At 39.3% G+C, this 25,051-nt stretch overlaps 1 protein-coding gene across 1 annotated transcript in view; it reads right to left on the reverse strand.

Annotated features, from left to right (window-relative positions):
• Positions 1-24,033, reverse strand: part of COL3A1 (collagen type III alpha 1 chain) — a 49,445-nt gene extending 25,412 nt beyond the window's left edge. The window contains exons 1-5 of the mRNA XM_030277860.4: positions 23,822-24,033; positions 5,885-6,090; positions 4,440-4,478; positions 3,756-3,872; positions 2,321-2,392 (exon numbers count right to left, since the gene is read on the reverse strand). Coding sequence (XP_030133720.3) covers positions 2,321-2,392; positions 3,756-3,872; positions 4,440-4,478; positions 5,885-6,090; positions 23,822-23,900 — 513 coding nt within the window. The 5' untranslated portion in view covers positions 23,901-24,033. The remainder of the gene's footprint in view (positions 1-2,320; positions 2,393-3,755; positions 3,873-4,439; positions 4,479-5,884; positions 6,091-23,821) is intronic.
• Between the last annotated feature and the right edge of the window lie 1,018 nt (positions 24,034-25,051).

The raw sequence follows: 25,051 nt of genomic DNA on the forward strand, positions 1-25,051 counted from the left end.
TGTGTCAGAAAAGGTCATGACAATTTTATTAACCTAATTTTCATAATACAAGATTATCAGTATTGCTGTACTATGCTAGCATATGCAGGACAGTACATTACTGTACTACAAAAATAAATAATATTAGTTCACAGTTGACTTTTGTCTAAAAAAGCCATGTTAATATTTGCTGTTTTCTAGGAGAGAAGTACAGCAAGAGGCAGAGCTGTGAGGGTTTGGGAAACAGGGCTGCCTCCGATATGTGAATACAATGAGCAGACCCTGTGAATTGTTAGAACTCATTTGGTATAAAGTAGCTCTAGATCCAATCAGAATTAAAGCCATAAACTCATCAACAGCAATCAATCAATTAGACATACAGCTATAAACAAATGAGATACAATTTTTATCAAGTTACACACTGAGGAGATAAACTGATAGTTAGGGGTGTGCTTGCTTCTAGAATCTCCAGACTTTGAACATCCTCCAGTTAGTGATTGTGCACTGGTGGAAAGAGACAAAGACAATATGTGGAGGTTACATGGGTAAGTGAAGAGAAACTGTGATATAAAGCACAAAATCAGTCTACAAGTGGTGTAAAGCCATGGGAATGCAGCAGTGGAGAGATGTGTGATTGAGGAAATATCAGGCATGGTAACCACACACAGTCAATATTGGTACTATATTTTATTGTTTTGCTAATATTCCAAATTATTTTGGTTTGGAAATTTACTAATTAGGAGTCTTTAAATTAAACTTGATAAATTTATAAAATAATAAAGAAATTAGTCTATTTAATGAAAATTATAAACACTATTTAGCTCTAGTGATTTCAGCCACATCTGCCTATAACTTCTGGTACTTACTTTGAGGTCACATATGCTATGATGCAATATAAAAGCCCTTATGACATGAAAATACACAGACAACCCTGAGGATGTTCTAGGGTGCTCAATAAAGTAGTTTGGTGGGGTTTTTAAACTCGAGTCCAGGAGTCAGAGCACAAGAAATCACTAATCACTTCCAGGGAAAAAGCCAAAATAGAGAGGACAACCACAGTTGTTAACTGAAGGTGTCTCCGTTATCTGCCTGGTTCAGCACATCCCATGTTAAGACGCCATGTAGCAGAATGTAGATGGTGTAACAGCTGTGAGGAGTGAATAGGAATAAATGAATAAACAAGGACAAAAATGGATGGTTGAAGAAAAATGCACAGATGATCATATTAGCCAATGAAGGAGGTAGAAATAGATTAAAATGAAGGTGAGAAAAGAATGGCTATATTTCAGGAAAAATAGCTGTTATAAGTTATTTCACAAGTTCATCGAATGGGATTCCTTCCTGCCTGCCTCCCTCCCTCTCTTTTCTTCCTCTCCCTTCTTCCTCTCCTTCCTTCATTTTCTTGGAACTGCTTTACTGTGCTACAACATGTGATACCCAAACCATGTTATGCAGATTTGGGCTGTAAATAGTGATTTTGTTTAATGAAGCACAGCCAATTTCAGTAGCAAGAGGCAGAGCTCGCTACTTGCAATTCACCACACCCTCTATGTAGCAGATTGCCTGAATCAAGAACACTTCATGTTGAATATCGCTAAATCCCAGTGCCTAAATGGAGAATAATAAGTTGCAACATTCAGATTTATATTACACATGAAGCATAGCTCAGGTACAACTCTTTGAGGCAGTCCATAATTTTTCTCACTTAAAAACCTGAAAATCTTGGACCAGGTCTGGGAGGCAGATACAGCATCCTTAGTACACAGTCTGAGTAGCTGTGGGTAAAAAAATGGTAATTGTAAAAGGAAAAAGTGAAAATATTTTGAGTTTTGGAATGAATAAAGTTTATAAGAAGGGTTTACTCACTTGTTATCAGGCAAGTTTGGATCATGGAAGTTAGCAAGTATGGAATATCATACTCAGTAAAGACAAATTATACTGAGTGGGTGAAGGAAGATTAAAGGCAGTGGAAGAGGCAAAAATTGTTGGAAGGAAGGGAAGAAATTAGTGGAAGAATATCAGGCAGATAAACGAGGAATGTACATGAGAGAGAAAGGGAAAAATTATTAGGTAGTGTAAGAAGGTGAATCACAGACAGAGTTGAGGAAAAGGAAGGTAAGAAACTGAAGAAAGAAAGTTAAAAATAAAAATCCAGATCATCTATAGCTACTTTCTAGAACAGTTTTGCTGAACAAACTGGTGCCTTACAACACATTCAAATTGCAGGCAATAATTAAATGAAAAATTATATTGTTAGATTAAAATCAAGGTACATTCACATCCAATGTATGAGCAGAAAATGTGTTCTTTAAAAAGAAGAAAAAAATCTTTATCATCTTACAATGGGTTGTGGGTACCCGATACCAGCTCCACCAGCCTTCACATCATAGGAGTCATACTGTGGAGAAAAACTCTGTAAAAGAAATTAAGAAAAAAAAGAAAGAGAAAAAAAAAAGTGATTGCAAAGTGAGTACAAACCGAATAAGTATTTTTCCTACAGTAATATGGCAAATGCATGGAAATAACTGATTTGTATCAGTTCAGTAGTACTAGCTTGACCTATAGCTGCCATATATTTACATAAAAGAAGCCCAGCCAGTGTCTTCTTTCTGAGGTCATGGTGACATTAGCTCCCTAGGCTGGGCACATCCATTTTTCTTCTGGACAGCTGGGACTCAGCTGAACTACAAAATGACCTTTCTCTCTCCTTTTACTCTGGTTTGACTCCTTCTGAGCTTCTTTCCCCATTTTCTCTGTCTCTTTTCTGTTGGACTTAGTTGCCACTCGTGGAAGTTGATGAAATATTTTATGCTGCTCTAAAGAGAACAGCTGTTTATTATTATTATTATTTTCCTGATTTCTTTTACCTGTGCCTAATGAATGATTCATTTCGCATGAGCAGACAGTCAGATGATGTGCATTAGTGCACTGATGCATTAATGGCCCACAGGTGGTTGAGCAGGAACGGTTGAACACATGCAGTGTTCTGCCTGTTCCTCCAAACCACTGTGGATCCAGCTCCTGCACTGAGCAGGTGCAGGACTCCTGTGCTCCTGATACCAACCCTCCTGTCAGGATCCAACAGCACATCTTTGATACCGGGTTGGAATGGGAGACTAATTCAGCCTGTCTTCCTCTCCTGTGTTTGCCACCCCAAACCAGTGTCACTGGTGCCCACTGGGACTGGTAAACTGATCCACAGCTCAGTCCTGCAGAGGCAATCCCTTTCAGAATTAAATAAAAACAAGACATCTTTCCTCAGTTTCTGGCTTACCTAGGAATGGGAAGCATGTATGGAAGTTATAATCAATGGCCTGTATTCAGAAGTAGCAATTGTTTTAACATAGAATGTTTATCAGCTTTGTGCTAAAGAAGTCCCATCTTGTAAACCTGGGCTTGGTGGCCTGCATGGATGACAATGTCACCCTGTAACAAAGCACTGCTCTTGCTCAGTGTGCCTGGCCTTGTGAAAGGACTTCAGCATTCAATGAGCCAGAAATAAACAGATACCATGATAAATAGTACTTGCATGGAACTTCCCTGCCAGCAGAGCAGCAGTGCTTCAGTCTAGTCCTGTTGGAATCCTAAACACGCATTGATGAAATACAGGAAAGTATGAGACTTCCCTACCACCCATCTCTGTTTTCCAAAGGCACAAATGGGATGGATATCACTGAAAGCAAAGCACCTGGGAAGGTGCAAGGGACAGGTGCCTACAGCACTGCTTTGCATGGCTATGAGCACCAAGTTAGAAGCTGAACATAACAATGACTTACACCTCCACTTATACTGGGACACGACTGGCAGATTCCAGGGGGCCCAGGAGCTCCAGGGCTCCCTGGCTGTCCTGGTGGGCCAGGTGGACCATTTCTGCCTGGAATTCCAGGAGAACCCTGCAAAGGCACAAACAGAGCAGATACAGATGTTGTCGCTTGCCTCCAACTGCAAAGACACTGAGGGACAAACCTTTCCATTTGTAACAAAGTCTGTGTGTCTCTAGTGGGAAACCTCTCCTCAACAAGGCCACGACCAAACATTCAGGGAACACGGACAAAATTCACACATGGAAACACTTGGTTAATGGAACCTTGTTAAAAATGATATATTACTAAAGTCATCAGAAATATTTAGCAGTTCAGTTCCAGAATCTGAAATTATTACTGCTAGTAGAGCCTTAAAGATTTTTTTTCCACCTTCTGTAAAGAAATATAACAAAACATAACAAATGGGATACAGTTTGGACTGTAAGAAACTCTGTGTTCTTTCAGTTTAAATTTTTGAGAGTGTTGTTGAAGCTAAAGTTCTACTTCAAAATAACTATATGACGCAGTCGTGCTGCAGATAATTCAGACATCAATGAAAGCAGGATATCTTAGCAGCTTGAATGGGATATATAGCACTAGAGGAATGGGATCTTGATTTTGTTCCTTCCCTTAGGGAAAAAAAAAAGCTGCACTTACAGGGTCTCCTTTGGGGCCTTGGCTGACTACTCCAGGAGTCTACAAAAAAAAAAAAAAAGGAAAGGTAAGGTAGTTAAATCAAAAAACAGGATCAGAATAAAACAAAAAAAATTGCACACACAAACAAGAGCAAAACGTTTAAACATTTGATATAATTTTCTCACATGAATTCCATTTATGCTTATTCAGTATATTTAAAAGCTGTAGGGTTTTTGGTCAGTCAGTCTACTATTGCTTGGATCATTCATAGAATTATACCTCCTCCTGAGGCAAAACCATGCAACTAATGAAGTCAGTAGAGCTTTGCCATTGAGTGCAATGGAGACAGAATTCCACTGTGGAATGCTGTGATAGTTTCCTTGTGTCCTTCTCACTCCAACATGAGAATTGTGATGAGCTAATTTTAAATTCTCAGATCTACTGCTGCAATTTATTTATTTTTCAATTAATAATTCAGTTACATGTTACTACCTGGATCTTCAATTTTTGTGTTCAGCTGCTACCAATAGAAAAGAATATTCAGCTGAAATGATCCTGAATCTTCCAAGATGGCATTTCCCTATACACCACCCAAGGTCATCAGGACAGCTTCCAATGGCCTGACCAAACTCCTACATCTGTGTGTGACATATTTGTGTGTGACTTCCATGTGTAAACAGATGTGCTGTAGAGCTGCAGAAATGCATCTTCTCTCTCTTCCTCACACCTCTATCACTCTCTTATTTTCTAGATAAGGATTTTTAATGTGTCTGTGGCAACCTAGGTACTTTAACAGAACCTAACAGATCTTTAACACTGGTGAAATGTTCAGATAAGCTGCAAGCTCAGTATAGCTGGCTAACTCCTTGAAAGTCTTAGGCAGGGGGCTTGGCATGTACGAAATTCTTGATTTTCCTAAGGCCAAGTTCCTGCAACTGGTTTCTATAATGTTGGTGACTATAAAAAGATGGTGATAAATTACTGATAAAAACAGTATATTCACCTTTCCTTTACAGGGCATTAAATCAGCAATAAGTCTGCAAAAGGAAATTCACTCTGTGATGATGCAGAATTGAGTTGATAAGAAATAAAGACTCAGAGATGCTATGAAAGTTCTGTAATTTTCTTTGACTCTGTGTTGGCATTATTTTAATGGATATGGATTAAGTATGAAGTAAAAAATAAGATGCTTGCATTATTCCTATGCTTTTCCATAAGATGAAAAATGTAATGCCTAGTTGCTGCCCTCTGTCCCTTTCTACTATTTTGGTGCCCATTATCTACATAAAACTGAGTTGGAAGACTTAATATCATCAGCTGCATTTTCCATCCTAAGTATTGACCTAAATTCAGAAAATGGCATTGAAAAGAAAAGCATTTAAGAACATCTAAGCCAAAATGAATTGAGGTTGACGTGCATCAAGAAGGCAGCAACACCAAAGAAACAACAGTAAGAATAAACTTACTTTTGGAGGTGGTGTTGTTGTTTGTGGACACACTGGACAGCACTCTCCAAAAGGAATCTCTGGGTTGGGGCAGTCCAGCTCCTGATCATCACAGATGATGTCATCGCAGAGAACAGATCCCGAGTCGCACACGCAGATTTGGCATGGCTCTGGTTTCCAAACATCCCTGTCAGCATAAGCCTGCCCAAGATGGGTACATCCTGTGACTGGAAAGAGAGACAAAATTGTGTTGGATATTATTTCAAATGTGTTTTCCAAATTACAAATGAGTTACATGAAAATTGTTGGATTCGTTTAGTTTCCTGGTACATGCACGTGAAATAAAAGGTTAAATGCTGCTCTTCAGGCATTGGGGGGATCTGTTACATTAGTTTCAGAGTCTGCTCTGAGTTTATAAACAGACATAAGTGGAAACCTCCTGGAGCTTAGCCAAAGCCCAATTAAATCTCTGATAATCTTCTGTCTTGAGTAATTTTAGTGTCAGACAGAATTACTGTCTAATTAGCAACTGAATTCTCTGCTGCAGCTACAGAGTAAAGGTGCCTAAACTCTCTAGCACGAGTGCCACTGGCCCCATGTGCCCACAGGAGCACTTGCACATGAATGTGGAATAAGCCATCTGTCCAGCTCCAGCCCTTGTCTCCAGCATCTTACATTAATAGCTGCCACCAAGGGGTTTCAAAGAGATTTTTGAAAGCCAGTGTATGTGACAGATCAGAAAGAACATTTACATTAATTGCCCAAATGGTTTGCAATTACTGTATCAGCTGGCCTGATCAAATGTTACAAATGTTTTTTTCAGAAAAAAAGATTGTTCATCTGTAATATTCATGGCTTTGTGAATACCTTCCAACAGCTGTTTTACTGATCAAACTTGTTATAGACTCTGAATATGAAAAGGCTGACAAAAACTGCCTTGACACATTAAATTTTGGATTGGTATTTTCTTAGAAAAACAGGATCCAGAAAGCCAGGTCATTTAAGAAACCAATAAAATAACACTAAGAGCATCTAATTTGAGTTTTACAAGCTCATTTTATGTTTTGTAGATGTTTTTAGAAGTCTTAGATTGCAAACATAAGTATCACGGAATGTCATGAATAATAAGATTTTTTTTCATGGATAATTAAAAATAATTCTATTTAACATTCTGGGGAAAGAGGTATTTTTGTGCCTACATAATTCTTAAAACTTTAATATGAGGGTAATTTGCCTACTCTACACCACCCTTCAAAAAGAAAAAGAACATGACAAAAGATGTAATTCAGATCTCTGACATTAAAATTGCCACTGGCTCCAGGCAGAAATTTCTGAATATAATCAAATTGTAATGGCCACAATTATCTATTATGAGACTGAGCCCAAAGTTATTGCAGTTCCTTCCTATGGGTTATGCAGTTCCCTTTTTTTTCCTCCCTGTGTCTTTAATCTCGGTTTTTAATCTTTCCACCGCTGCATTACCACCCTGGTCTCTTTTTTTTTTTTTTTTTTCTTTTTCTTCCTCTCTGTATTTATGGATGTGTGTTCCCGTTCCACACCAATGTTCTTTGGCAATGTGCACACTTAGATGTGTTTCCTCTCTTCTCATACTTCCTCTGCATTTCACCTTTCCTGTAACACGTAACTTCCCTTTTCACCTTCTGAGAATCCTTTTATTTTGTAACCATGTGCTCAACTGAGCTTAATTTGCCCCTGCTCCCTTCCCACTTTCTCATTCAGCTGCTTTTCCTTGGTCATTTCAACCTGACATTTTCCTCTATTTCAACCATGAAATTCATTACCTCCTACAAGCTCTGGAAAGGCAATGGGGAAAACAACCATGTCTCCCTGAGGGGAGACCCGGAATGCAGATCTTGGGGCAGAGCACTCCATGGGACAGGAGGGTTTCTTTTCCCAATTTCAATCCTACTACAGGCTGTCCATGTCCATGCACTTGTGTTATTTTTACACGTTAATTATAAAAGAAGCAAACGGGAAAACATTGACTTGTTAAAGCTGTCACTCTTATGGTTAAGAGTTGATTTTGACCACTATCTTCATCAGAACAACAAAGCTTCATAAACCTTTTCCAGACATTTTCAAGTCAATATTTTTTTCTTTGCCTGATATCAAGCTCTGATTCAGCATTTTACCTTCCTTTGATAAAAGATCAAAATGGAAAGACTTCCAATGGCATGTGAAAACTCACTCCCCTCAGACATTCTCTAACACCTAGAAATTAAAATTTTCCTTTTCCACCCCTTTTGGGCCTCTCTAGAAACTTCATATTCTGCGCAAGAGAGGTGGAGAAGAGCTGCTTATTTCTAGGACAGTCTCTTCCCTATACCCGCATGTCACGGGGTTATGGCATCAGAGGATGCTGCTTCAAAGGACACTAACAACAATCTGCCCAATGTCACTATTGGACATGAGATGAGTACACAGAAGCTTGGTAAGTTCAAAAGAGAAAAAGAGCCAATTTTATTTCTGACCTTGCAATATATAGAATTCTAAAAGTGACAGTGGACTGGAGGATGAAATTGCCACCTCTCCAACTGCACTGGTCAAACTAACAGTCCATCAATTCTATCTTCCCACAAAGAAGAATGTAAAACAATCATTATCTACATGACAGTGCATGAGAACTCTAGTAGAAATATGTAAACATCAAAAGGCATAGAAAACTTTTAAAAGAACTTTAAAACTTTCAAAAAAAATGATAAAAGAAAACTTAACACTTTTAAAAATCAGGGCAACAGCCTAACATGTGCCTAGTAATCTGTCCTTAATCTGCCAAGTTAGAGCTACTTTCTAAAACATTACTTGGCTTCCCCGTCCTCACCCCACAGAACCATATCCATGGATCCCAGGTAAATAAGCTGATTCTCTTCTTAGTTAGGTGCTGACTGTTTCTGCATGAAATATTTTTCTCCTTTTCACAAACCAGGATCATGCTGTGGACGCTCAAGGAAAAACCAGGCTGCCCAGTCATGACAAGGCTAATGACAAATGTTTCCTGACAAACAGGAAAGCTGAAATGTAGAAGGGAAGGATTATGAATGAAACCTTTATGGCCTCTGAAGTGACTCAAGAGAAAAACCAAATCATAGGGTGGCTCGTTGCACACGTGAAACCCTTGAAGGCTGTGTGCTGTGGGAGGCAGAACCTCAGCAGAGCTGCTGGGGAGGTTGGAGCTTGTAAGCCATGCTGAAGGAGTGGTTGGATGCACCCTGGAGAGCATGGATGGGCACAGATCCACATCACCCAGAGCAATGGACTACTCAGCTGCCACTCTGCTTGAGCACCTGCCAGCTCCACAGGTCAAAATGCTCTTTTCATTTGTAAACGTAATAAGGAAGGGGAGAAATTTCTCGTTTCTAGGGCAAGTCATAATTAAATAAAACCACCATTGTACGGAGTTAAAATATCTGCACTTGTAATATACAGTTCTATGAACTGCATACACATATAAAGGGATGCATAGCATACACAGTTTTCTGTACCTGAAAGATGTGTTTGATTAATTGTAATAATCTTATTTTTCGCTCCCAATATCACTTTCTTAGACTTTCAAAACCACATTTTTATAACTATGTGTTTAAAACAACAAGTTCCTTATTTACTAGGAAATTCATATCCAAGGATATGAACAGTCCTATGTCAATTTTTTCATAATTCTTACTTCTTTTTAATTGATTTGTTTTGCTGTTGTTATTTTCAGATACGTGTTCTTGCTGTCTTACAGCAAAGAGGACAGCCCCAATGAGGAGCAAAAAAGACCATCTTTCCTCTGTGTTTGCACTGCTAGTTAATAAAGATTTTGTTTCCAAGACAGAAGCAGAGTCTTTCCTCAGTGCCCAAATTTTCACACTGTGAATACTCACCTGCCATATATTATTAAACAATATCAATAAAAAACGTGGAAATTTAAAATATGTCCCAATGACTGATAATTTTACATTAATAAGGAAATAAAGGAGATTTCTCTGCACTTTTACAGGCTTGTCATTCAGTTATGCTACAGTAGATGGCATCATTTAACAGAAAGACGACAAAAATTTGAAGACATATGGATGTAATGATATTCATATTTGCTTCTAACTTTCTGAACATTGTTAAATGAATTAAGAAATAAGCTAGGAGAGCTGCAATGAAAATGCTGTGGCCTTTGGCAGAATGAAAGTATTAAATAGATTTCCAAAGGCAACTTACATCTGGGAAGACTTAGGGTGTTAAAGACACCCCCTCTGTGCTCAGATGTAGATCTGTGTGTCAGCGTGTTATGACATAATGCATTTTGCATTGCTCATAAAGATTAACTGTTACCTCCAAAATCCTTTGGAAAGCTGATTTGTGCTAAAGCACTGGTGAGTAACATATAGGAATAATGAGGTTATAAAAAAGCTGACTTGTCTGCTTCTAGACTTGTGGTATAACAGCTACATACTTGCCTTAGCCAGCTTTTCTTATTGATTCCTAAACAAACCCATTAGCCTGAGGTTTAAGAAACATTAGAACTCAACAGTATTTGTCTATGGCAATGCACAATCTTATTCTTCTTCCCAAAGCCCTAAATATGACTTCACTTCACTTTTTTGGCACTTACTGCAGTGCTTTGTTGGAAGCCCTGTGTCAATCTCTAGTGCACTGTTACAAAAGTTTAATATTTGAAAGCCTGAATTAATTGGAAATTAGGCTTTTTACTGAGCACTCATGTTGTTATAGGTTTTGCTGTGTGTAGCACTTCCCTGGGCCAGCCTGAATAGTGAACAAAATAAAAAAAAAAAGGCAACACAATAATTGTATGCTGGTTTTGAATTATTTCCCATTCTAGGAAGACTGTCCATAAGCAGACCAATAGTGAAAGCTGAAAGGAAAATTACAATTTAGTTCCAAAGGACCTATAAGTGGGGTACATGGAAGAGCCCAAATGTGTGCAAGGGAAAACACAGATGGCCATTGTCATATGACCTGAAAGCTGACAGATGTCATATGGGACATAATCCCAGTCCCAGTGAGGTGAAGGGGAGTTTGTTATCACATGAGAATCTGTCCTACTCTGTAGTTGGTTTTGGCTTTGCATTTGTGCATGCACCACGATCATGACTTAACCACAATTTTATGGCAAAAGGAAAAAAAATTCCTAATAGTATCCTCTAAAACCACAGGCTTTTCCACTTTGGACAAAGGCAATGTCCAGCTATTGCATTAGTAGCAGACTCACATACCCCATTTACAGAGATGTGACTAAAGGGTTAGAAATGAAAAAACATCTTGAACTTTTCTGCTTCTGCCTCAGAGAGGGCAATAGTCCACACAGGGGTGACTCACGATCCTCCAGCAGCTGCCTGATGATGGCTTGGGAAGCAAAACTGAGGAGCTTTGGTCTGTGAGAACCTGATCACAAACACAATGAGTCAAACAAACAACTGCTGTATTTAAAGTGAATCTAATAAAGGCTAAAGCACCAAGATGAAAAAGGCTATAACTTTGACAGAATTCAATGCCTGATTAAGTTAAGAAGAGCATTTGTATTACTCTTTTAACTGTACAAAACCTGTGCTTCCTCATCCTGACCTAGTTTTGGTCATTTCCTTTACAGGATGAGTACTTAAAAATTGTTTTACATTTCTTCTGTAGTAAATACATTTGTTAATTGCACGCCCCAGCACTGTCTGATACATTGTTTAAACAAAGCACAAAGTAGAATATGCTGTCTATTTTCAATAGAACCACTATCATTCTCCTACTGGAGTAGGCAGAGGAATCCACTTCACCATGTGCAGCAATGCTGCTTTCCATTTCCTGAGCAGAAAAGAATGCCACAGCATCTACCTCGAGGCAAATGGTTGGGGCTCCCTGTCTGGTATTAGGATGATGTTTATAAGAAAGCCAAACACAGTCGTTCCATCCCATCATTAGTAATGGAAACAAGCAGACTTTCATAATGAATGAATTGGCTGGAGGAGCTGGGATGGCCTGGTTTGCTGGCATGTCCGGTCAGTGCTGAGTACTCCAAAGGGCTCAAACCCTGTCTGGGTCTCAGGAGTCAGAAAAGAGGTGGAAAAAAAGGAAAATAAAATAAATGGTTTAACCAGTTGGGTTTTTTTTTTTTTTTCAACTGCAAGGCCTTCAAACATTCTCTCAGATGGAATTGTCTTAAACAGCTAATTAATTGAATCCATTTCACACAGTGCATAACGGCTAATTTAGGTATCCATACCTATTAGGATATTTTCAGGTTTAATAGTACTGATGAAATATATTGTAAGGCTTGTCCACATGTGATTGGAGGTAATGAAACCTCCATTTATTAAACACCTAAATGTTGATCCAGAGTGGGTCAACCATAAAAATCCATTGGTGCCCTGTGAGCTGTAGAAGGAACAGCTGCTATCAGGTGGAATGGAAAAGGAGAATGAATGAATAGTTCACAGACTTCCCAAGTTTCACACCAAAAAGGACAGCTACATCCTGTGCTTTCAGAATGTAACGGAAGTTTCTTACTTCTACGGATGCTTGTCTGCCAGGAAAGCAGGCATTGGAAGAGTTCTGCTGCTGTACTAGTCCCAGTTTTGCCCTTTTCTCAGATGCAGAGTATGAAAGAGAAAGGTGCTTAAAAGAATGCTGGTTAAGCATAATACTTTGTCTGTCAGAGGTGTTGCAGGATGGAGTCATGTGCTGCTTCACTGGCAATGTACAGAAGAGTCTGGATCCTCAGGTAAAGGATCCTTGTGTCACACAGCCAAACTGCACTTGTTTCGAGACCCACCCAGTCTGTATGTCAGATTACAAAATAAATAAGAAAAAAGCAGGCAGGCACTAGTACAAACAAGTGCTTGCATTTTAAACAGCTTGTTCCTTGTTCCCTTCATTTGTGTTTGTATGCTACAAATGCCACAACCTTTCTGCAGCCTTTAAAAAATTTTAGAAATATCAGCATTAGAATATATCCTAAGCATATTTGTTACCAAGTAAAACACAAAACACCTCTATTTCCCCTGCAGATTGTTGGCTTTTTTCTAATCTTTCAAAGTGTGATTTAAAAACTCAAATTTTTCTGATTTATCTTCAGAGGGCTGTGGTTCCCAAAAGGTAATGTGGTCTAAAGCAGCTGATACTGTCACTCTGCTCCATCTCAATATTTATGTTTCACAAATTTCTCTACTTGGGCACACATGCTGACACCCTGGCATGGTGTTCTTCATGCAACTTCCAAAGCTCACCCTGCCACGGTAGCACTGCAAGGAAATAGTGACCAGAGATATCCCACCAGAGATGTTGTTATGCAACACCCTCACTGGTGTCTGGCATGAGAAACCATGGCAAAAGAACTGGCTTGTTTCAAAACTGGCAAAAAGCAAACAAAGTGCAGGGTGGTTTAGTTGGGGAGGGTTGTTTTTTGGCAGAACTGTCATTTCAAGCTGAGTCCTACAAGGGTCAGGGTAAAGCAGACTGCTCTATATCTATCACCTTGCTTCTTTCTTGGGGCTGCCCAGAGAAATGTTGACTGTCTGTTCCTGAACTCATAAAAGTAATTTTGAGGAAAAACTTCTGCTGGATTCAAGAGACAGTTATACCCTTTTTGTTCTTAGCTATTCCTTGACAACATCATGGGTCAAACTGCTTTTTGCATGGGAGGAAGATATTCCTGAATAACCATCTGTACTGAATTGTTACTCTGGGATTTCCTCTCCAGTGTCCCCTTCTCAACAGGCTGACTCTGTGACTAAATTATATTTATGCTTCTGTCTTTTTAGTAGAGATCAACCTCTTTTTGCCATAAACTGCAGACTTCAGATAATTCCTCCCTGATTAAGGATAACCACTGCCTGATCAGAACCTCTCTTGATTTTACTGGGCTCTGAATCAGACCTAAAAGATGTTAGCTTCTAATAATTCTAGTGGTAACTTAAGCTCTTGCCTGACAAATCAAATCTTTTACTAAGGGTAACACTAACATTAGAGCAGGATAAAAAGTAAGAAGACATTTCATCATAATTCAGTGCACTAAGAGCCTTTTAGAAGGACCATTGCATCATACTTCAGCCACTCTTCAATTACTGGTAAAATGCCTATGAGATTTTTCCATCCCCTCTGTTCTTACATTACAATATTTTTTGGCACATCACCATTTGTGCCATGCGATGTCATGCTAAAAATAAGAAACTGACTGCAAGAACTTCATATGTGGCTATTTAACTGTAGTGCTGGCATAAATCCTAATACTACTCTACAGTAATATGATTTTAATGTCCTTCTTATCATTAGAATGAATGATACCAAATTCTTGCATAAGGACTTGTGTCTTAAACTAAGCAAAAATGGACATAAAGTTAAGGTCCAATATGATTTCTGATGATTTAATGCATTTATTACTTTCTTTGAACATGCATCCTGCTCATTCCTTGGGCAGTCAATGAAGACTTCTAGAGTCAGAATCCAAGTGTCAAGGTAATGTTAGTTTTGAACACTTGACCACTTCCAAGCATATTCTATAAGAAGCTGGCTTAATATATTTCTAAAGAAAAGTAACAGTTCAAGCTCAACATTACTAGGATCAATTATGGGGGAAAAAATTACTAAAATAGAGCACAAAATTTTGCCAAACTTAAAAAAAAAAAAAAAATCACCCCCAAGGTGTAGCTCAAATGCATTCCTGATTTTAGCTAGGACTAGGAAGAGGTTATAACATTGAAGGGTTCATTGAGATGTTTTTTGCAATAGGTCTGTCCTGGGAAGAATAAAGAAAAAACTGCAAAAGTCATTGTGCACTGCTTTCCCAGACTCTACAACCACTCTGACAGATCCAAAACATCACGAAAGAGAGGTTTGTCTTTTGATCTGATAAGAGAAAGGGAAGGAATGGAAATTGATAATTGTTAAAGCTTGGTCCACATAGAACCTCATTTAAAATACTGAACTATAACTACTTATTAATGATGCTTTAAGCTTCTGGCTTGATAAAACCTAAGCACTGTGTGGGGAAAAATGTATGACTTTCATTTTGCATTGCCTAAATTTGTAATTAAAAATAATTTTTGGTAGGTAATTAAAATTTCAAGTCAGACATGATCCTCTCTTTCCCCTCAGCTCTGTGAGAGAGCTAACAGATTTGTGCAATGATGTTTCTGTGGTTTGCCTTGGAAGAGATCAGCCTGATTCAATTCTTCTCTCCTGAGGCTGAAGCAGATGGGAAATGTTACAATGGCAGTATAATACATGTGGTAATATCATTTATATTTTCAGATACTTTGGACAAAGTCACCCCAATATAACTCCACAGCAATAATGGATTTACATCTGAGATGAGTAAAGCAGCAGGGGGGCAAATCCTGCGCTGGCCTAAGTCCCTGCACAATTTTATTGGTTTCCCTGTAATTTCAGAAGTTGGAAGTAAATGAAGGATTTGGTTCTTGGATTTCATATTCCAGTGAAGGATTAAAGTGCCCTGGCATACTGTCTAAAGAAAAGAATCATATCTTTGGCTGCCAATAAATTAAGGGCATTTGTAATTCAGAAGGTTGTGGTGGGGTTCTAAATGCATAGAGCATCATTAACCTAGTTTCGTCTGCAAAACAGTTTGTATTCATTCACTCCTTATTCCAGTTTCTACTAATTCACCCCACATCCATTTTGGACAGTTTGTTGGATATGGATGGCAGTATTTGAAATTCTTCTTAATCTGCCTCATAGAGTATATTAAATGGCTATTTGTACACTGGATACAACGCTCTTATTGTCAGCCTCCTAGGGCTACTAAAGCAAGTATTGTAAGGGTTTTCTCAGGGTACCAAGGACAACTTAATTTTGGAGACACTTTAAAATATCAAGTTCTATTCCTGGACATTTTTCAAGCACAAAGACCTATGGATCTTCCTAACTAATTCTCTTGTGAGGTGAAAATTCCCACTTTTGGTGCAGCGAAGAGCCTGCAAGCAGAAACCTGGCTTTTTATTAATATCAGAGGTCAGCTACCTTGCTACTGAAGTGGCTGCCTGAGGCCTGGTACACATTTAGCTCTCCCTGCTCTGTGCAGCAACAACCCCAGCTGGCACAGGGTGAGAATAAACAGCACCACATAGCGCAGGAGGGCTGGAACATCTGCAGCAGACACAACCCGATCCAGCACAGTTTATCTGCTGCAGCCCTTAAAAGGTATGGGAGGAAGAGCTGGAGCCAGAGAACGCCTGATAAATGCATAGGTTCTGTACAATTCACTTTTTTTGATTCTTCACTGAAAGACATTTACAGCAATCTTACTCTCGTCAGCTGCTCAGAAATATTCAGTTGAAGTAGAAAGCTCTCTTCTTTCTTCCCCCCACTCCTCCATATTAATCCTATTCTGTTCATACAAAAAAGGAGGGAGCTACGAAGAGGACCACCCTGCCAACAGCTAAGCCACCAACAGCCTTAGAATATTGTGGAAAGAATATTCAAAATGTCTGAGTAGATTTCAATTACTCTTTTCAAAGATTTGCAATTCCCACTACACAGCCCATTGTTTGCTTTCACTAGGACATTCTTCTCTTAAACAGCTGGCACAGAATGACTACTGCTCTGTAGGGAAACTAGCAAACACCATACAGTAGATTAAAAGGCAAAACCAGAGAAGCTGTTTTTTTTTTTTTTTTTTTAAAGAGGCTCTCATGAAAATAAGAGTGTTTTCCAAGAAAATATGAATCCTATTTTTGCTGCTTATAGCTGAAGGAAAGCATGGGGGATGTAGTTTATTCTCTTTTGATGCTCAGCATGGCTATTACAGTGAACATCAAAGGAACAATGAGCAATGCTTCCAGTATTTCCCATTAATTCTGTTTGGAGGAGCAATTGTTTCTGTCTCATCTGTTTGAAAAAAAAAAGATGCAATTTTTTTCTTGCTTATTTTCCTAAAAGAAAATGGAAGGAAGAAAAAGAGAAGAAACAGCACAAAGGGAAAGAAGAGAGAAAAAAAAGATGTTTGCCGCAGACAGCCTTCTAATGCACCAACTGGTCACTGGGAGTGAGCTACAGGGAGTTTCAGTGGGAACTGATTATGTCCAGGAGTTTTCCAAGAACTGCCAGAGCTGAATTGCTGTGGGAAGTATTTTCCAGACACAGATCATCCTTTCATATCTGCTGCTGAAAAACGTGCCTGGGTTGTTCCTGTGATTCTGCAGCCCTTTGCAGTGCTGGATTTGGGAATAAAGGGGTGCCTGAAGCTGCCCAAGCAGCCCAAGAAAGGTTTGCACTCAGGAGGAAAGGTTTCACCTGATGGAGAGCAGAGGTGCTTGTGCCACTCTCCAGGGTGGGATGAACAGCGACTTGAAAGAGAAATCCAGCAGCAGAAAGGGATGTGTCTCCAGTGGCTGTGGATAACTTTGCATTTTGCTGAAGGCCAAACTCTGCTAAAGTCTTAAATGTACCAGTCACATCCCTCATTTCTTGGCAGTCATTTGGGTGTCCCTTTAGCTGTAGGAGAAGGCCTAGGCTTTCAAAACAAAAAACCACATTCAGCCTTGAAATACATATATTTTCATTACCCTGTTGAAAGTCCTGTGCGTGCTTTCTCCTTCCTGGCAGACATCTCTTCATGGAGTACTTGTGTGAATCAAAGCAAGACAAAAATGTGCAGACATTGTCAAAGGAGGTACCATTTTCATTCTCATTCTGATAGTTCATGTTTAAATGAAGGGTTTGACATAAGTGGGGGAAAATGGAAGTAGTCTCTGAGTTAATCTGAAAGGAATCTCCTCTGCTAAACTAAACAAAGCCAGAAGTCCCAGAGCTGAAGTTTATCCAAACTAAAGCCAACAAATGGTTGTTGTTGGAGGGGGTTATATCATGTTTTCCATTGTCATGTTGACATGAAACAGGCAGAGGCTTCCACTTTGCAAACTCAGAGACAAGACTGGCTCTGAAGTGAAAATAAATAAAGAGAAGCAGTGGTTGGAAGAAGGTTATGTTTCCTCAAATTAAAATTCAAAGAACCTTTCCTATAAAAGAGAAGATGAGAAAAAATAATGACTGCTTGAAAATAGAAATGAAAAGTACAATGTACTATACCTCTGTGTGAAAGATGAGCTACTCTACAGCCAATGGTAGATTTCATTCCTCCTTGCACACCTCCAGCATTTAAGACAGGGTTAGCAGACCTCCCCCTGTCTCTCTTGTACTAACAGTCACAAAACCATGTGAGAAATATTAATAGCATGGCCACCACATATAAATATGTAAATCCTTTTTCCCTGAAACAAAGCCTGACTGTGTTGAATGGAGAAAAATCAGGGAATTCTGTGGGAATTCCTTACAGATTTTTCCAGTGACAAAACGTCTCTTGTCAGAGAAACCACAGAGGACAGAAAGGAAAGCTTGGTGACCCCTGTTCATCAAAAGATTCAGTAGAAGAAAATCCCTAGGGACATAACTGTCCTGCAGCAGCCACCAAGGCTGTGGGACGCCTCCAGCAGTGAGCCACCACACAGCACCTCTGCCACAGGGATACATTGCTGTGACAAGCAAGGGCCCAGAGAGCCAGCCCTCCAGGAGGAGTCCACAGCATCCCCTGGGATGCAGATGGGCAGCACACTGAGGGCCAGGGCTGCAGCATTCCCTGCACCCAGTCATGCTGCCCTCAACAGCCTGACCTGAAGTTACAGAGGAAAAATAACCCTTCTTGTACCCCTCCTGGAAGAGGAATAACATCTGTGCCCAGTTCTCCTTCTGTACAAGGTGTATCACCATGGATACCTAGAAGCAGGAACAGGCTGGTAAACTATTGCAGCAGGTAAATGATGACACTGAAACTTTTGTTCTATTTGGGGTTGAACATTATTTATCATCTGCCAAAAACCAAAATCAGAATGTCTCAAAATTATAGACAAATGGCAGTAGATATTGAACTCCAAATCATGTAAAGTCATGCGATCTACAATTTACCAGGCTACAACATGGAGAATGAGCTAACAGAAGCAATGTTGAATCAGAACAGATTTTATTATACCTTTCTCAAATCTGTTTTATTTTTTTTGGGTGCTGCCAATAATAAATTGAACTGTGCTCCATCATATCAAGCTGCAGTGGTGTGGGACTCTAATCCAGTTACTTTAAGACCATAAAACCCTCTATTTGTTAACAACATATCTTTGCCATTGCCAACAATTTCCATTTCCTTAACTGAGATCTTTTGCCCAGTTTCTTAAACAAGCATGACTAAAGGACATCATAATCTGGAGTATTAATTGTATGACCATTCCACTAATATCTAATTCTGTGAGCTTTGACAAATTATTACTCCAAACCAGCAAATTAAATTTTTAACTCTTACAGCAGCTGTGGCTTGTGTTCTTCAGCAGACTAGGAGCCTACCACAGAAACATCAAGAGCGATACAGTGCGCCAGGTGCCTGATAGCCTGGGAAAGTGCACTTTGTTATTGTTTGCCCTTCCTGGCAGGCTGAACCTTTCAACTCTGAAGAGGTTGCTTTTAACTCCAAATGCTAAACGCTGCTCTGTATAGTTTCCTTTACTGCCCCTCAGTATGCTGCCCCAATTACAAGGGCAGGTATGTCCCATTTTCTGCAGATTTCTGATTAAAGCAAGGTGTGAACAACTCTAGCACATAACCGGGACAACAACTAATGAGCAGTGTCAGTCTGGTTTCTCAGCCAGCCTATGGAACAAAAAAAGTGATGGTAACTTCTTTTCTTTTTTGGGTTGCATTAATTACAACTCTCCCCCAGCTGTTGTGTAAGTCTGGCATCAGCAGAGTTTGCAAGTGACACCTGGCTGCTTATTTCAAACCTCGACACTTTGGCAGAAGCTGGAAGAGGAAATAGGATCTGCTTGTAATCTGCAGCACTAAGAGGAGAGCAAACATAATGACTCTGACCGAGGCATCAACAGTGAGGTTTGTGCCAGCAACAACACCCTTCTACCTCTGCCTCTTCCCCCTGTAATAAAGCAGTGGATGTTTCCAACTCCACCTCCTCTTTCAGAAAAATCAGTCTATGTAGATTTGGTGATTTGGTCTCAAGTCAAAAACAGATCTGGAAAATAATGAAAGGGTTATATAATAGTCTCATTTTCCTAAGGCTAATGTGTTCCAGGGGTGTGTGATATAAAATGTGTTTATGAAATTTGTCATATTTCCAAGAACATATATATAATGCTTGGAGGGGGTGGATTCCCCAGGCTTTCATTTAGCATTAGTTTTCCAGACCAGAAAGGAATGTTTCAATTTTCCTAAGCATAACCTTGTCTGCTGTGTGCTTGGTAAAAAATAGCTAGGAAAAATGGAAGAAGAGGAGATATTTCATTACTTTGCATAGCCCAGGTTACTTATGATGGTTAATTATCTTTTGGCACACAGATGTGCATCATCTGGTTTTACTGTCAAAATTCTGGAGGGAAACCTTTCTGAGTTACCAAAAGCTTTGAGGAGAGATAGTTCTGTTGTTAGCATTACCCTTAAACTGGAAATTTATCAACAAAGAGCACATGTGTGCAGTGTTCCATACAGCTAACTGCTAAACATGACAGTCTGGCAGTCTCACAAATAAACTACATCTGTACAGTACCCATCCACTTCACATGCTATCCAATCCTTCCCAGTTAACAAAAAAGAAAGCAAAATGCCCAGATCAGCTGTTTACAAGTTCTCCTAAAATATCATTCTTTTCTCTGGGATCAGAAATGGGTTCTCAGCAGGAAAAATAATTTTCATGCTGCCTCCTGAAACCTACATGTAATTATTATATATCATTTTAAAACTGCAATTTTCAACTGAAAGTAATATGAAAGGTCAGTAAGTCTTTTCAGAGAGATTTTAGCATTCAGCCATTACCTCAGAAATTAGTTTCCTGACCAAACATCCAAGATAATACTTGCATGAAATTACTTTAGAGCAAAAAATTACTTGGAATAATACTGAAGGGCTTCTGGCATTGCTGCTACACTGCTTTCAGAGCAGTAGAGTTTTCCTAATGACCTTAGTGAAGTTCCTCAAGGACTGGGGTGTACCTATGAGAAGTGTCCTGCTCTAGCTGACTGGGGTGTCCTTTAAGCATCACAGATGCAGCTGAGACGGACCCAAATCCATCTGACTTCCTTTTGGCACTGATGTGAGGGCATTGTGGATGTGCTTCCTTTGTAGGCAGTGGAAACTGCCAAATACCTCCAGTCTGGCTAGCTAAAACTTATTCAAACTTATTCTGTCTTCTGGAAGTAGCTGTCATGATTGCATGTACAAACTCAAGATAAATGGGATGAATACAGGCTGCAAGGCTTAGCAAATGCTTTCACAACTTGGGTGAAGAATGCATTTCTTTCCTAAAGAAGCATTCTTACATCTTACACTTTTGAGTAGTTTAATATGCCGGATGTGAAGGTGCCTTCAAAGGGTGGAATCCAATATACATTGCTGGACTCTGAATCATCTATCCTGTCCAAAGTGCCGGCTTAGTGTCTATCAGCCATCAGGGGCATCTTATCTTGAACATGGGCAGGGCTGTAAAGCCCTGACACACATCAGAAAACCTGGATTGTGTCAAGGTGGTTTCATCTCCAGGCTAAAATCATACCCATATCCTTGGGTAACAAGGACAGAGCTTTTGAGTTCACAGACAATTCCTTGTTGCACAGTATCTGGATTCCAAGCTCTAGAAGAGGTTTAGCCTGAGGCTGTACTCAAATCTCCATTCCAAGCTATTACAGCAAGACAAAGAAACACATAGCCCAGGGGTACATCTGACTCCCCTAAACTCAGAGTATACTGAGCAGTTTCCTTAATATCTTGCCAAGTCTTGTCTCCTGGCAGGCTTTCCTAAGGAAAATTTTATATTGACTTACATTTGATACTAACCATATAAACATTTTTCTTGACAAGAGAGAGCATTTCAACATGTCTGGAAATTCTCTTTTCAGTTGTGGAAAATTTGGTTTCCCAGTCCATTCCCTGCCCTGCACATGAATTAGTGATATGAATAATCAACTCCTTCAATTATTATTTTCTGTGAGAAAAGCATATTCAAATGTGTGGAAAGAAACATTCTAAAGTGAGGAGAGAATCCAATTTTTTAAGGGATAACTAGTGATTTTCATTCTCTCTGTGTAATCTCATCCGTGTAAATAGTATGGAAATTAGCCCAGTAAGAAAATGTTACAACACCATGAAACAGGAATGTGGCAGAGAAATGAGAATACTAATTCACACTTCATTTGTGTACTATTCTTCTACCCAAAATTTGCCATTTATTGAGTCAAATATATGTTGCACCTCAGAAATGTCCAGGGATACGACGAGAGTGAGAGAAGGAGACCTGGCATTCAGAAGGGGTTTGTTTGTGTAGAGAAATAAAACTGATGTTCCTTCTCTTTATATTGGATTGTCTCTTAGTCTTTATCTCTCTGATGATAGACACAGGTATATAATAGAACACTTACTGCATGTTAAATATAAACAATATACATATTGTCTGCTGCTGTAAGCAGAGAAAACTCACAGCACACATTTGCTCACATTTTATAATCACTGCATTTTATAATCCTTACTGAAGATTATTGGAGAAAAAGTTTGTATTCTCCCAAAGCAAAACCAGAAAAGGATCAGTTCACAGTAATTCTCTGTACTCTCTACAGATTATATGCATTGGTTGGGTTTTTTTTTATAGACACTTAGGCTTAGCCTGTGCCTATGCTAGGTGAGGGAGGCTGGTGCTGCAGAGGCTGTTGTCTGATTTGCTTGTGCACAGATCCTCCTGAGCTCCAAGTGCTCCAGTGCCAATAGGCTGCTCTTGGTGGACTCACTCACACCCCTACAGAGGTCCCTGTCCAGGTATGGTGACACAGATGGGTGTGCCTTGAACTGGCTCATGTAATAGTTTTCATGATGTGTGTCATACAGAGTAGCATAGGGTGTGATTTTAAAGGCATTTGGCTTTCCTTGACAGTACTACAATTTCTTTGGCTGCTGCTTATTGAGTTAATTGTAAGGTTATTCATGCCTCTCTGTAGGAATAAATAAATTGCTGATCTTTCATATTTACAGGACAGAAAAGTGTTTTATCTTAAGGAAGGTCTGGTTTACACTATCTGGCAAGCAGGAACTGAGGACATCCAAAAAAGGTCAGCTGTACTTGTGGAATGCCATCTGTTTAACTTAAATACTCATACCACACTTATCTTCACTCTAGGTTGAATTCTTGTATACAAAGTACTTCTCTCCCCTCTGAATTCCACGTTCAGTTGGTTTTTGGTGTTCTTGCTCTCTGTAAACATGCACACACACACTCGCATGGATTTCCACATACCATCAGCTGCTAATCAGTCTCCTGAAGGGCTGAAACAGCCTGCAGATGCCTGATTCAAACTACTGCAGCTGAGGGAATTAATTTCCCCTCCTGTTCTATGCCAAAGTAAAAATTCTGTAAGCTGACATATTTTCATATGTCACTCTTAAAAACTCCTTCAACAAAACCATTCAGAATTGTAAGCCTTTTTTTTCTGCATGCAAATTGTTGAAAGAAACCCCCACGCAGCCTCTGTAAGACAAACAAGCACAAAGGAGAACTCCAAATAAAATAGCTGGAAGCAAAGACTTATTCCTTGTGAAAAAGAGCTTCCAGGCAGCATGGGGCTAACAGTTAAAATGTTATTCCAAGAGTTAAAAGAAATAGCATAGGATCTCCTCGGTGTCTGTAGCAGGAAAACAAGTAAGAACAAGAACAAATGTAGCCAAGGCAGACAGCACTGTACAGTCCTTCTAACTTTAAAGAAAGCAAAGCAAAGAGAAACCTTTGGGATGATACTGCAAATCCCTGCAGCTTTCAGCTTCCCCATTAAATATCTGACTGCTGAATTAGTGAAGGAAAAGTGTTCTGGTGAGATTCGTGCATACACACTTCTGACAAGCTATTAAAATTATTGGTAAAAATAAAAATAAAATAAAAACATGAAATCATAAGAAGCTTGAATTACTCACCGACTTGTTGTGCCAAAATAACTGAGGGTTGAAACACGGCAAGAATGAGCAAAGTTACTTTTTGCACAGAGCTCATCATGTCTAAATATTAGACATGAGACTCTCTGTGCAAAAAAAAAAAAATGGGGGGGGGAAGAAAAAAATTCTGTTCAAAATAGCAACATCGGTTGTTCCCTGCCCTTCCAGCACCGGGCCATGTACAGAACTCAGCCACAAGCATTCCCCAGCTTTGGCCTTAAATAGGAAAAAAATTGGCTTACTTTTCTTTTCCACCCCCTTTGCTGAAACATGAGAAGAAGACCCATCCCCTAACAGTAAATGAATGATTAATATTTCTCTTGGCTTTACAGAAGACTAAAGTCAACTAAACAAGACACACAGAACATCTGGAACTTTTGCGTGCATACAAAATGCATGCTGACACTGTATGTGAACAGTTAGTGTGCACACTATGTGACATATATGCATGTGAAAATAAAACGCCATGCCAAAGCACCTGGGGTAAAGCATTTCTTCATGTTAATTAGGAGTCAATCAGTAAAGCCCAAAGAGGATTTTTAATTCTTAGTGCTCCCTAACATAGATAAAAGATAAGTAGAGATGCATCTGCACAGACTGAAAGAATCTCAGAAGTGGAGGAGCAAACCTGGGTATTTCAGCTAATGAGCAATCAAACTCAATGAAAGGAAGGACTGAATATCACACTTCTGTTCCAGGGCTTTTCTCACCATTTCCACCTCACAACATGATTTTGTTTTACCTGGGGAGAAAGCAGACATTAAAAAAAATTATGACGAGAATAAGATTGCAAATCCAGGCATCAATCTCTCAAACTCTTTTCAAGTAATTCAGTTTGATGTTGTCATTACAACATTTGAAAGGAATGTAGAACATTTTTTTGTCTGTTTGCTCCTCAAACAAGTAGTAGAGAGGACAAAAAAAAAAAAAAAAAAAAAAGAAAAGAAATCTTGAAACTACTAATGCCTTAAAATCTAGTTATTTCTTTATTCCACACAATTCACTGAGAATAAGAGCAGCCAACACAAACTTGTTTTCCAAATCGGATGGTTTGAGCAGGTTTTGTTACGAATCTAGTTTTGCTGGGAATGTAGCCTTAAAAAACTCCAAAGTGAATGCAGATATCTGTCACAGTGGACATCTCTGCTAAAACATTATCAACCAATTGCTGCTGCCAGTCAATCAATCTCATCCAGGTCATGCCCCGCAGAA

Source organism: Taeniopygia guttata, chromosome 7 (genome assembly GCF_048771995.1).
Source record: "Taeniopygia guttata chromosome 7, bTaeGut7.mat, whole genome shotgun sequence".
Lineage (NCBI taxonomy): Eukaryota > Metazoa > Chordata > Aves > Passeriformes > Estrildidae > Taeniopygia > Taeniopygia guttata.